This window comes from Corvus hawaiiensis, chromosome 1 (assembly GCF_020740725.1).
Source record: "Corvus hawaiiensis isolate bCorHaw1 chromosome 1, bCorHaw1.pri.cur, whole genome shotgun sequence".
NCBI classification, from domain to species: domain Eukaryota; kingdom Metazoa; phylum Chordata; class Aves; order Passeriformes; family Corvidae; genus Corvus; species Corvus hawaiiensis.
Window position 1 is genome coordinate 17498042 of NC_063213.1, and position 13714 is coordinate 17511755.

The window sequence follows — 13714 nt, forward strand, 5'->3', positions numbered from 1 at the left end:
GTAAAAAAAACCACAACCCAAAACATTACTATTGCTTTCAGAACACAAACTAGACACAACCTTTCATGTCACTCAGTTCTTTACCAATTCTTGCAAATGCTGTTTTTCTTTGTTCCCTTTCACAGAAACCTTATTTGTCCAGCCTCTACGCTAGAAAACACCATTCTAAACACCGAAAAGAAATTTAAAATCACACACTCCGATGATGATAAAGCATAGAAAATGTTTACATTTACCGCCTTCGCGGCTACAACAAAACCAAGGTCCTCCCGCCACTCGCCCAGGGGCGGCCCAAGACTTCGGCCGGGACCGTCCAAAGCCAGCCGAGAGCCGGTCGCGGTCCCGGTCCTCCCGAAGCCAGGTGCAGGTGGAGCGGGCGGCAGAAGCACCAAATCCTGCATTAGGGCGGAAAGTCTGAGATCGGTGCTGTGTGAACACCCCCGAAAACGCCCAGGGTAGCGGCAGCAAACGCCGCCGCCCCAGGCCGTGCTGGCGGGCGGGGGCCGGCGGGGCTGTGCGCTCCCCGGCCGCAGGGCGGGTGCCCTGGACGGCAGCCGGGAGCCAGTTCCTGCCCTCGCGGTGTCGTCTGAGAAGGTGGGTGGATTTTTGGAGGGAAGAGAAAGCGCCAGCCGGGAGGCAGGGGAAGGGGACATGCTCCCCACCGGCAGAGGCAGCGGGAGCCGCCAGCGCCGGGAACGCCGCGGCGGGGGAAGGGGCAGGAGCCCCGCGGGCCGCCGCGTAAGAGGGGACGGCTGGAGGGGCCGTGGGGCGGCGCCGCCGCCCTTCGCGGAGTCGCGTTGCCGGCCCGGCGGGCTGGGGCGGTGGTCACCCCTGTTCTTGTCAGGGCGGGGGCGGCCTGCGGTGCTGGGACGGACCTGGGGCCTGCCCGGGGATGGGTTGTAACGGGACGGGGCAGAAGGGGCGCCGTGCTAGGGCCCGGGGAAGCGATCGCGGTGAGCGGCACGGGGGAGGCGGCAGAGCCGCGCACAGCCCTCCGCCTTCGGGCAGGCGCTGGCTGGAGTGCCCCGCCGAGCCCGGGCCGGTGCCCAGGTAGCCGGGGGAGCCCTGGGAGGAGCCCAGGGGGGCGTAACCGGCGCGGCGCGATGGCCCCAGCGCCGAGACGCCCTAATTGCCGCCGGCGGGGCCGCAGCGGCCGCCGGCTGCCGCTGTCGAAGCGAAGCAACGTCTTTGCGGGGGGAGGCCCAAGGGAGGGGCGCGGGCGGGGCGTGGGGCGCGGTGGTCTGATCGCGAACGGCTCCGGCTACGTAGTCGGGGGGAGGGAGCCGCCTGCGAGCGGGGCAGACCCGCGTAGGAGACAAAAGCTCGGCACGGCCTCGGTGCTGCCGGAGGGGTCTTTTGTTGCCACTTCTTCATCAGGGCTTGTGCGCTTTCTGCTGCCGCCGTCCGCCCCGGCACGCCGCTGGATGCAGTCGGGGCGGGAATCGTGAGCAGGCGGCGGCTTCCGCCCGGCCTGGAGAGCGAGCGGCCCCTCGGCCCCCGGTCCCGTCCTCCTCCTCTACCAGTTAATCAAAGTTCGGCTGGGCCGGGAGCGGCCCTACCGCCCCGCCGGCCGGGGCTGCCTAAACAGCGCTGCTCCGCCGGCCTCGCTCCCTCCGGCGGCGTGTAGCGAAGTAGGAGGGAGGGGACGCCTCCCGCCTCTCCCCGCTTGCCCTCTCCTCCCCGCGGCTGGAGCTCTGGATAGGAGGAGCCGGAGGAAGAGGAAGATGACGAGTGGGTGCAATTAGCCTAACAAGGGACGGGCGGCGGAGGCGGTGGCGGCCCCGCGCCGAGGACTGACACATCTGCTCTCTCTTCTCCTCCAGCCATGAAGGCAGAAGCCGGGGAGCGTAGCTGAAGCCTAGGGTCGTTCGGGTACTCTTCCCTATGGCAACCGCGTGAAGGGGCCGACCCCCGTCCCCCGGCGGCGGGGCTGGGCTGGCCGAGCCTCGCCTGGTGGGCGCGAGTGGCTCTGGCGTTGGCTCCCGCCTCTCGTCCCTTCCCTTCCCCGATGTGGGCTCCAGAGGATTTGTGCCTCCTTTGTAACCGGGAATGAAATAATGGCGACCCGGTGGGCAGCGGGGCTACCCGGCGGAGATGGAGACAACGAGCCCCCTCCGGGCGGCGGCAGCGGCGCCGGCGGCCAGGTAGGAGCGGCGGAGGCGGGCGGGGCGCGGGCCGTGCCGGGCGGCCGCCTCCCGCCGCGGGGAACGGCTTGGCTGGAGCGGGCTTAATGGCCGCTCCCTCCCGCTCTCCCTCCCTCCAGCTCTCCCTCCCTCCCACTCTTCCTGCCCGCCCGCCCCGGAGTTGCTGGGAGTTGGACGCTGGGAGTGGTGCGGCTCCCCAGCAGCGGAGGGGAGGCAGCCGGCCGGCCGAGCGCTCGCCGCGCACTCGGGGCACCGCTCCCGGGCCGGGCGGCGGCTCCGCTTCCCGCCCTGCGGAGCCGCCGCCGCCCTGGCCCTCGGGACGGAGGTTTCCCCGGGGCCGCCCCCTGGGCCCCTCGCCCCCCTTCCGGCCCCGCGGGCAGAGCCTGGCGTGTCGCTCCCACGCCCAACCTGCCCGTCCTGGAGGAGCGCTTCGCTGGGCGCTCAGGGGTACGGCTGCGTTCCTGTCACATTTCTACCGTGATGATTTTTAGTAGAAATCAGGGTCTGGCCTCTGTCTGCTTGTACCCTGTGCTTACCACTCTCCTGTCTATCCGCAGCAGCTTATATTAAGGATATTTCTGTCCATAGCAGTTGTTGCTGGAACGATCCTCTGTGTGTTTAGTTCAGAAACTTAATAGCATGCCCTATGGTGGCACCATTGCATGTTTTGACTTGTAAGACAAAGTTTTTAACACAGAACCGTGTCTGATCCTTCTGTGCTCCCTATTAGCAGTAATAAATGTCTCTGAAAAAACCATGAACTTCAGATTCAACAAAATACATATAACAGTTTCAGTAGACTTGTTTTAAGATTTCTCTTAAACTTTATTTACAAAGACAAACTTGATTCTGTATTTCTCAAAGTTAGAGTATGTATGTTGTGCTGAAGAAAAAGCTGATTTAAATCTGCGTAGGGCTATGAGATATATGCCCTTTATGTAGGTATTCCCCCTTTTGTTTCCTGAAGTTGAAATACAATTGAGTGATTTTTAAACATACAGAACTTTAATTTAAAAGTCCGGGTGATTTTTGGATTGGTTGTGGTTTTTTGTTGTGTGGTTTTTGTGTTTTTGTGTTGTTGGTTTTTTTTTTTTCCTTAGGACACTGGGTTTTGGTTTACTGCTATCTTGAATTCACCCTTTTGCCTTCGTCTGAAAGTGTTACATATGGTATTGTAGGGTTTTCTTTTCTGCTATCACCTCAATTAAGAGATTCACACAGTCTCTTAAAGTCAGGTGGGTTGGGTGAGGATGAAACTGGAGTCTTAAGTAAGAGCAGAGAAGATGTAAAGGCTCTGTGATAAAATACAGCTGAAAAACAGTTGCATGTTTGGAGAACCTGTTCTTCAATAGTTCAGATAGTGTGGGAAGAAGGAGAAGACCACATGTCTAAGGGTAAAAATGAGTATCTGCTTTTTAATTCTGTCATATTGAAACTTCTGGGCTTTGGCACTGGCTCTTGTCATAATCTACCTCTCCCTACGGTGGTAAGCCCTAACAAGGTCTGTGGCGCTTTCGTTTCGGAGCTCATCATGTTAAAGCTGTCTAGTTGGGGACTACTAATAGGTGTGGAATTACAAAATGGACTGCTCTGCCTGTTCTTTTGCCAGGCACTTACATGTTAGAGTTAAAATGTAACTGGTAGAAAATGCGCTCAGACGGGTGATTGCCTTGATCAGAGCAGGCCTGATGTAATCTTTGCTTGAACTTAGACGGCCCTAGTGAATGTATGATCAAGGTTGCCGTGCGTTCTCCGTTGCCTTCGGTAATATTGCTGCATGTCTTAAAGTTCAGTTTATTTTCTTACAACTTTATTTTCCTAGATTTGTGTAAAATGCCAAGAGAGTGAGGATTTGTGGCTTGGCATCTGCTCTCTCAGTTCAGTTGATGGAGTAGTTCCTGTGTACAGTGCTTCTTGTGCTATATGTGACCAAATCCTTTTAATTGAAGTCTCTCTTGCTGGTATTGAACAGTAAGAATGGCTTTTCTGTTTAAAAAATGAGAAAACACCTTTAAGGAAAGACAATTACTATTAAAAAGGGACTTCTAGTTTTCAAAAAAATTGCTGCAGTTGCAGGGGTTTGTAGTGTTCTAGCACTGATCTGCAAGGTATTAGCAATTTTGAGAAATGATTAATGGTTTTGGGATACTGGATCCCATATGGTGTTTGCATTATAATGCAGTAATTAAGTGATCCACATTGAATGTTTAGGTGTAGACCTGTACAGACAGCAGGTTGTCATGAGGAAGACTCCAAGCATAGCTGTTGTTCACTACAGTCAAGGGAGTTGCAACAGAAATTAGGATTTTCGATCAGTTTAAGGTTTTGGAAATGCACAACTGTAATCATCAAGGTTTGAGCAAGAACTGAAAAACTTGTCCTCTAGCTTCAAGATCAGTGGTCAGACTAAGAAAGGGAATGTCTGACTGAGAAGTGGTGCTTCTGTGAATCTTTGTGTACACAGGTAGGAGAATAGAGGACATGCGATTTGAGTCGTCTGGGGATACTGCGTATGTTGGTCAATAATTGTGTTTTGTTTTGGACGCCTGCCTACTCTGATATTAAGTTCCGTTTGGTCATGCCTTGCCACGTTTTCTGTTTTTATTTTTACTTCCTTTTTTTTTGGTTTTCCCTTTGACACCATACCTAGTGGTCTTTCTCCCTTCAGAGCCCCTTCACTGAAACGATTGTTGCGAACAAAGATTGCACGTTCAGGCTTGCAGGCTCCGTCTGAGCATGGAGCGCCTGCTCAAAGGGACAGGTCACGTATTCTGCGCTCCTGGGGGAGCTGGCAGAGAGGGCCAGGGACTCTCAGGGCTGTTTGCCATTCTGTTTGAAATCTGACACACGTTTACAAATGGAAGAACTGCTGGGCTTATGTTCATAAGGACAGATAAGTGAGAGCGTGTTCTTTCTGGCTTTTAGATTAATAAGCGTTGGCTATCTCTGTTCTGTCAGGTTGTAGTGGTGTTTTGCTGGAGAGTTTAAGCCCTGCTGAGATACAGCCAGTACTGCTTCAGTCACAACATCCCACAGGCCTGTCCAGGTTTGAGGCTGGAACTGGTGTCTTCATTAGTGTAAATTTAATTTTCCGTCCTTTTGCCTGTAAAAGCACAACAAAAAGTGCTTTTATTTTTTGGGGTTTTTTTTGCTTTTCTATTCCTACTGTTTTGCATTTAAAGAATTGCTGTGTCTCTTTGTGGTATAGTTTACTGTTAATCTGTATTAAAATTACATTCAGAACATTAAATGCAGGTTGAAGAAAATATAAGCAACAGTGTTTGTGGCCTTAAAAGCCAAGTTTTATTCTTAACAATGCTATTTCCTCGGTTTATGAATACTAAAAATACTTTATCAAATAATTTTATTAAGACTGGTATTTTTCTTTTGGTTTTGTGACATGTTTTTGTTTTGCTTATCAGGTGGGTTGTTAGGAATAGTGAACAGTCTTTAGTGATTCCCCAGAGCTTCTGTGTTTGTCAAAAGTTAGGAATACCTTTCCAAAGACTTCTGTAAAATTAAAAGAGGTTTATCAGTACTTGCTTTGTAATCACAACTGTTCAATTTCAGAGAAGAAGAAAACCCCGCAATATTCTCACTCCTACACCTTATCAGAGAGAGCACAACTGCGTAAACTGAGGAGAAGCATGTGCTGGGTCAGGAACCAGGGAAGGGCAATGGTGGCACTAAAAATAGAAAATCATTTGCCTTCTTGCTAACAATAATGAATAGATTGTTTACTATTTTAATAGCCCGGTTGGGATAACATTGGTAAACTTCAAGTGGTGACTCCCAGGTGTTACATCTCTCTACTATCCGAGCAGAATGTCAGTCTTTCTGTAGTTATGCCTGTAAACATGTGAACTGTTCTGGAACTCTCTGCTGTTGGGTACTGGTGCTTTTTCTATGCCTGATACTCAGACACTGGAAGGTTTAATCGTAATGTTAAAGATCAGAATTAGAGAAATCCATTTGTAAGATTTTATATGTCAAATAGTACACAATACTGGTTGTTAGAAGTGTACATTACTTAGGTGATAGAGAATTCTGCCCAAAGCTTCTGTTAAATAAATTCAGTATAAATACCAGCCTTACCAGGAGTTTTGGTTGAAGCTGTTTAAAAAGCTTGAGTCAAATCCTGTTTAATCATGCAAGCATAACGCTGACTTCTGGTCTGATTTATGTCAGCATAAGCCTAGGGTAATTTGACAAAACATGGACCTCTTCCATGAGGAAATGTTACGTATTTGATAAGTGACAATATGAAGCAGGAAGTCGTTCCTTCAAGGAAAGGAAAATATCTTCTTTGCATTCCAGTGTAACTGCATTTGATGTGTTTTTCTAAAGTAACTTCTTGCTTCCCAGTGGTACGAGTTTGTTGATTGTACCACTTTGGTATAATTGTCTGGAAAAAAAAACCTTTTGCAAGAGAAATGCAGTGGACTCAGAGTATCTTGAACTGTGTATGAAATAATTGCATTTATTGCATGCTGTATATGCATTATACAGCTGAACCTTTTTCTTTAGCAGGTTTGACAAACATCAAAGCACTAAGTTGAGTTTTTTCTCTCTATAGGCTATTTTTAATAGTTTTTATCATTAAGATGCAAAAATAACGTTCGCTACTTCAGACATATTTCATGTCATTTGTGTTTACTTAACACGCAAAAACAATTGAGAGAACAATGGAGTTAGGGAAGAGGAGGTTTTTTTATCTTGCTGTATGCATTTGTGATCTTGTCCCTCTTGTACCTTTGAAAACATCTTACTGTAGGTGGAAAATGAAATCATAGCTGAACAGTATGGGCTCTGAAAAGAGTAAAAGATGGTATTTTTTTTCTTTAATTCCCTGACTACGTACATATGTGGCTGTGTAGATGATGACTGTAATATAAACATGTGTAACCTGTGAGCCTTACTAAAAAAAATACTACCTTTCTAAGGAAGTCTAAGTGGCACTGTTAGGCTAAGCTGTTAGGAGTATATACTGGTCCTCTGAAGCTGATGTTTTGGTTTTTTTCTCTGATAACAACTGGAAGAAAAAATTGAGATTTTCTAGCATTCAGAGGTTGTGTGCTATTCTTCCTGGCAGTTGTTTGTGTGTTAAATTGCGTAGAATAGGAAAAAATTACAAAATGATGTTAAATGAAAACAAGATTGATTTCTTGTGGTTAACAAGAGTCACTGTTGGAAAAAAAAAACAACATGGGTTTGCCCTGGTATAAATGTTGAGGCTTCTAAAATGCATTGAAACAGTCTGAATTGACAGTGCTCCAGAAGTCAGTTTGGTGGGCTGTTAGATTTCATGATTGTGGAAGCTGTCAGAGCCTACGATCTCGTCAAAACCTTGAATTTAGGGCCTTGCTACAGAGGAGGTGTTTGTCTGCCTTATCAAAAGGTAATGGGTACGTACTAAAAATATGTTACGCTAAGCATAGCACACAGACAGTGGATGTGAGTTATGTTGTCTGATCAGATTGATTTATTTTTACAGGAATCTTGTAACACTTTGCCCGTTTATAATACGAAATGCAGATTATTATAAATGCTGTGCATTTCTGCTGTCCAAATTCTTCTTATGTCTTGTAATTTTTATTATTTTTGCAAAGACACTTCCATGGTATTTTTTGCCCATCATCCAGTAGTAGGCACACGCAGTAGAAGTATAATGGGTGGGAGCAGTGACATCAAACAGGCTTTGATTTTGTTCATATCAGAGGCCTGACACATCTTGTAAACCTGAAAGTGCATAATTTTAGAGTTGGAAGGTGGGATTGTTTTATGTATACAGTTCTTGAGTACATAAAGGTTATTTAATGGGAAGGCTTCTTCTGTGGTGTGTTTTTCCTTTTTATTTATTTATTTATTTATTTATTTAACCATGGTGAAATGCATTTTTCATTTACTCTAGATAGATGGGAATTCTGGCTACTCCTTGAATTGTTGTTTACAGGGAACAATTTTCAGAATTTACTGTTTGGTGACTGCTGTTGGATTTGAAGAGAACTCTTCTGGGGAGGTGATATTAGAGTTTAGCAATTGGATCACTTTGTAGTAGGATGGTAAAGATTAGGCACAACTGTATGCTTTGTTCTCTGCACCTCTGTGCTGGGGGACTAGAACTACTGCATTTTTCTGAATTGTGTTCAGCAGAAAGCGTTGCCACTTTATATTTTCTGTTCTAGATTTTTGCCTTGGGAGCTTGTAGATCAGAAGTGTTTCAGTGAAGCCTTGGGATCTGTTGCTGCAGCTCTCTGTACAGCGTGCTTGAGAGAGCCTGATACAAATCATGTTAATAAATATTTGGCACTGGGCATGAGAGGTTCTGTGTGGGCATTCTGCAAAAATACAAGCAGCTGTTTAGATTTTGACTCTGGCTTGCAACCATGAGTATACACCTTTGGGAGTATAGGTAGTAGGCTTATTTTTGTTCTAAATTTCTTTATTTCCATTTGCCAGCAGCTGCTGCTTTGGTGAGAGTGAATGAGGTGCCTCCTTAGAGGACATGGCTAATTACAGATTGTCTGTTGTTGGAGGGGGGCACTCTGAGATAGACATTTTCTTTTATGTGTGTGTCATTTGCATAATGTGTTAGGACACACAGTATGGACTGCATTAAGCACTAGCAAATATGCTGTAGGGAGTAATCTTGCACTGGCATCACTGACTTGGCTGGATAATGTAATCTTCGTATTTTAAATTTTGAGGTTTATATTTGTCTGTTTGAGGGGCTGGGGACAAGAAATTAAAAAGAAGACCACAGTTGCAATTGGTACAAATAGGTTGAAAAGAGAAACCTGGATTTGTGTGGGGATTTTGGTGTTTGTTTGTTGTGGGTTTTTGGTTTGCTAGGGCTTTTTTTTTTTTTGGGGGGGGGGGGGGTTGGTTGTTTTTTTTTTACCTAACAGAAATGGCAGTGTGCCCTCCTATTGGTATATGTATGCAGATCTCTTTGTACACTTGATGGAGTACTATTTCTTATTGAAACTTTATTGCAAACCACTCACCCTTTGAAAGACTGTATTTTGTTCTCTCCTAGTTTAGTTTTTCATCTAAATACTTGGGTCTTTTTGTATTAAAGTTTGTGACATAAGAGAGTGAACAATCCTGTAATAAAAAAAAGTTTTAAAAAAATCAAGGCTTCTTAAATTGTCTTAAATATTAGTGTTGAATATATCTGTGTACTTCTCTTAGTCTAAGTGCGAGGGCAGAAAAGACTAAAATTCAAATGCTGATGTGATTTAAAACTTGGAGGTGAATAGGTGTCTTGGATACAACTTGTTCTGTCCATGGGATGAGCAAAAAGAGAGTCTTTTAAATTCTCAAGAATCCCTTACAGATCACTTGGCTTGTGGCAGATAGATACAATGTGTCCAGTGATACCTTCACAGCATTGAGGTGAACTTCTCAATTTTGAAAACTAAAACTGAGCTCAATCCACAACTTAAGTTGTGGTTTTATATTGGAAAACTGCCTATGTGGAGATGTTCAAAAACTGGTTTATGGTGCTAAAGTCATGTGGACTTCAAAACCATAATACAATTCCAGTTATTTTTGAGGAAAACACGACATTATAACTTGTTCAAGGTCTGTCCTGATGTAAGAGAATGTGGAAGTGGTTAATTTCCTAGGAAACTTGACAGATACTTAAATACAATTCTTTAATTAAAGTCTGTTGTAGTTTACACATATTTAAATGTATATGTCCCGAGTTCCATAATGTTTAAGAGAGCTAGAGGTCAGTCAGTGCTTGCAGGAGTATGCAAAGCTATCAGAATTTCCTTTTGATACAAGAATTGAGAACTGAAACATTTTGTTTTTGTTGTTCTTTTTGGTTAGCAAAAGAAGCAACAGGTCTAGTATGTGCTCCTCAAGCCGGTGACTCTTCTTACCTGTGGGTTGTGACCTGTTTTTTGTAAGATAAAGATCTGGTTAGGGTTATCTCCAAACGAAATGCTGCAGTTTTCGTGTAACAAGCTGTCCCATTGCACTTCATGCTTTGTTATTGTTGCTGTGCTTTTCTTCTCAGCTCTCTCTCTAATTTTGATGCAACTTTAATAGGGAGCCTGTGACTCCAGTGAAAAGTATTCCCATGTATAGCCACAAACATTCCTTATTCATCAATGGCTGTAATATCTGACTTGTTCCTTCTTGCATGCATTTAAAAATTTTATTATCCTCAGTCACCATGCTAAAAGGTGAGTAAGTAAACTTTGCCCGGAGTAATCAATTTTCATGGCAATTTTACAGGCCTTCTGCTCCATTCTCTGTACTTACATGGGTCTGTCTAAATACAGTCTCACATTTTCTGTATGCTTAAGTTACTTTCTTAAAAAAATATGTTGGAGAAGTTGCTTTGGAGCTGCTTGTGAGGTGCGATTTAAACATGATCTTTCTTAAGGAAAAAAGAATGAATGACTTGTGTGCTGCTCTGGGGTTTTTAAAGTTTCTCATCTTTTCAAATTAGCAATAATATGAAAGTTGGAAGAGTGAAACAAGTAAACATGAAAAACCTTCAGTATTAGTTACAATCTGTGCATCTGAATCAGATGCTGAAGTAATTCAGTAGCAGTAAGTAGTTTGGCAAGCTGGTATTCTGATCCTGATGTTATGGAGGTGATCTTACAAGGTGATCATGCTTGTGTCTCTTGTTAGCATTTTAATTTTTTTTAAACATGAGGAGTAAAATTCTTGCTTTTTAAAAATACTGCATACAGAACCAAAATGGTCCTTGTAGCTGAGTCCGTGCAACAAAAGGTTTTTTTCTGTATGAAAGTGTTACAAAATATTATGTTGTATAATGGCTGCTGGCCAATACAGGTAGCATTTCATAGCCCATGCCCTTTAGGTGTTGTTTTTTGTGAGTTCAGGACTGTAGATAGTTTTGAGTATTTTTCTCTCCATTTGCACTGTTGACTGAGGCTACGATTCAGCTGTATATCTAAATAGGTCTGATAACTTTCTGTTGTTTTCATGAGTTAAATGGCAATGGAGAGGTAAAGTGCCTATTTTTTTTTTCGTTGTAGAGAACTTTTGCTTACTGATAGTTATTCAGATTAGTGTAGATGAATTGTCTGTGCAGAAATGCTGAATGACCTTCTTCAGCACTAGCTGGTATAAAATGTGTGTAAATGTCAAAGAATTGTCACATATAAAATGCTGAGAGGTAATGATTAAACAGGAGCTCATGGGTGAAATCTTAAATGTTCTGGTAGGTAACTCCACAGATTAAAGAGCAGCTTAATGCTTGGTGTTGGTCAAAAGAGCAAATCATCATCTATAGACAGTGTTCTCTGTTAGGCTTCAGTATATAAATCTATATTGCACTTGGAGCTTGTGTATCTAGGTCCCATCTCCCTTCATTTTTCCCCATCTCAGAAACAATGTAGTACAGCTGGAAAAGTTGGGGTGAAAGGCTAGCTATGATAATTGAATATATGGAGTTGTTTGTGTATCAAAACCAAAAAAGGGAGCTAGGACTTGGCAGTTTAGGAAAGAGGAGAATAGAGACAGACGGTGTTGAGATATTGTAGCTTTCTCTGTTTCCATCTTGAATTTCTGTGGATCAGCTTTATCCTATCTACACCAAGAACTTGGAGGTGTCAGATGAGTATGGTGGAGTGAGAACAAGCAAAAAGAGATGTTCCTTTGCATAAAAATTAATTAAGCTGGTTACTCTGCACCATAATATTTTGGAAGCTAAAAGCATGTGTGTAACCCAGATATATTTTTGAAAGAGCAATACTTTTAGAGTTACTTAGCACCCTTGTAGTGGAAGGAATTATGGATTTGGGAATAATTAAAGCTGAGAGGATAGTGTAGTGATGCTTGTTTCTGTGTTCTTTCCTAATTATCCACAGCTATCTGCACTGTAAGAGCTGGGCTAGTTGAATCTTTGATCTGATCTACAGGTGTTCTTACATGTTGGAGTGCTGATTCCATAATAGCTCATCAGGATTCCTTCTGCTTTCAGGAGGTTCTGTACCAAGCCTGATGAAACAAGGCAGCTGTTGGTGATCAGCAACAGGAAATGGAGTTTTTCAGATATTCAGGACTGGGCCTATTTTTGCTTCTTCAAGATACCAAACTTATGTCTTTGTTTTTACTCACTTCTGTTAAAGTTGTTGCATCATATGGGTCTAATGTTCTCCAGTTTTAATAAGCTAAAATGAAATGCACCATTGCCTGCTTTTGTTTTCACTCCCATCTCTTCTCCATCCTCTCTCCCAACTGAAGGAAAATGCAAGGTGTTTCGGGATTGTACACACAAGTTACATATGCTGTCATACTTTCATTTCTTTTCTACTTGTTTGCAGTCAGGCAAGTGCTTTTTTTGCCTGTAGAATAGTTTTCTGTGTCACCTTTTTAGTGGACTGTATTACATTGCAGGACTTAATTTTTGATTCCAGGTCTTATTGCAGCAGCAAATCCAGTTTTGATTCCAGGTCTTACTGCAGCAGCAAATCCAGTAAATCCCTTAGATCCTGTGGAAAAGTCCTTTCTCCTTTTGTGGTGAATGATGCTACTGGGACTTCTGTTTGCTGTAGAATAGTTACTCCTCTTTCACTCCATTTCTACAGCTTAAGGGAAGGAAGTAGCACTTTCAGAGGTTACACAGCAAGCTACATAGCTCTAAAGGCATGGGCCTGAGTGATGTATGTACGGATAGGGAAAGGACTGGAAGGAGCAGCTCCATCTGGCAAAATGAAACTTCTCCCCTTCACCACTCCTGAAAATCAGTTATCTGGAAGGTAAGGAGAAAAAAGGTAAACTTCTACCTAAGCAACTGTGAAATGAGATGGCCACAAAAAGTTTTGTTGAGCTGGGGTTTTTGTCTTTTGTGGGTGGGCAGACAAACAACCTCCACCCCCAAAACCTATTTTTAAAGCTTGATCTAAAATGTTACAAGGTGTCTGTGGCTCAGATGGTTTCTGCTCTTCTAATCAGTGATTCATGACTGAGAAACTAAATTCTTTAATGCGAGTGAGTAGAGCCAGTGGTAATATTAGACAGTTACTCAGCAAGGCGTGTTCAGGGTAAACAGTCCTCACTGCTAAGTTTGTCTGTAGAGAATCATTTTTTCCTTGTTTCATTTAAATCGGGGACTTGTATAAACTTAGGAAAAAATCTTGTATTTAGTTTAGAATTCAGTGATGCCTGTTTTTCACACTATCCCGGTGTGAGTTTATTTGGGAAAAAGATTCTCCCCTTGCAACTCCCTCAGCATGTTAACCTTTATGCATTTCGTGGCCACCATTCAGTGGCTTAAATATTGGATGATGCAACATCAGTAAGTGATGTAATGGTTGTCTATAAGCTTCTTTGCAGTTCATAATGGGAGTCTGAAGTTTGGAAACAGATTTTTCTTCTGTGTTAGGTTCTGTGTCTGCTGTGGGGGAGGTGAAGCACAAAACACCACAATCACCTTATTTTGGATAGTGCCAAAAAGGTGAATAATGATGTTTTATCATGGAGTTTTTTTTGTTTGTGGTTATTGGGTATGTTTTTTGGTGTTCTGTTGCTATGTGGGTGGTGGTTTGTTTGTTTGTTTTTTTAGATTATTGGATTTT

At 44.1% G+C, this 13714-nt stretch overlaps 1 protein-coding gene across 3 annotated transcripts in view; it reads left to right on the top strand.

Annotated features, from left to right (window-relative positions):
- Window positions 1-1327: 1327 nt before the first annotated feature.
- Window positions 1328-13714, top strand: part of ARHGAP21 (Rho GTPase activating protein 21) — a 120429-nt gene continuing 108042 nt past the window's right edge. For 2 of the 3 annotated variants that reach the window (XM_048295075.1, XM_048295105.1), the window contains exon 1: window positions 1742-2144. In XM_048295075.1, the coding sequence (XP_048151032.1) occupies window positions 2058-2144 (87 nt within the window). In that variant the 5' untranslated portion in view covers window positions 1742-2057. The other variant, XM_048295085.1, reaches the window with a different exon arrangement.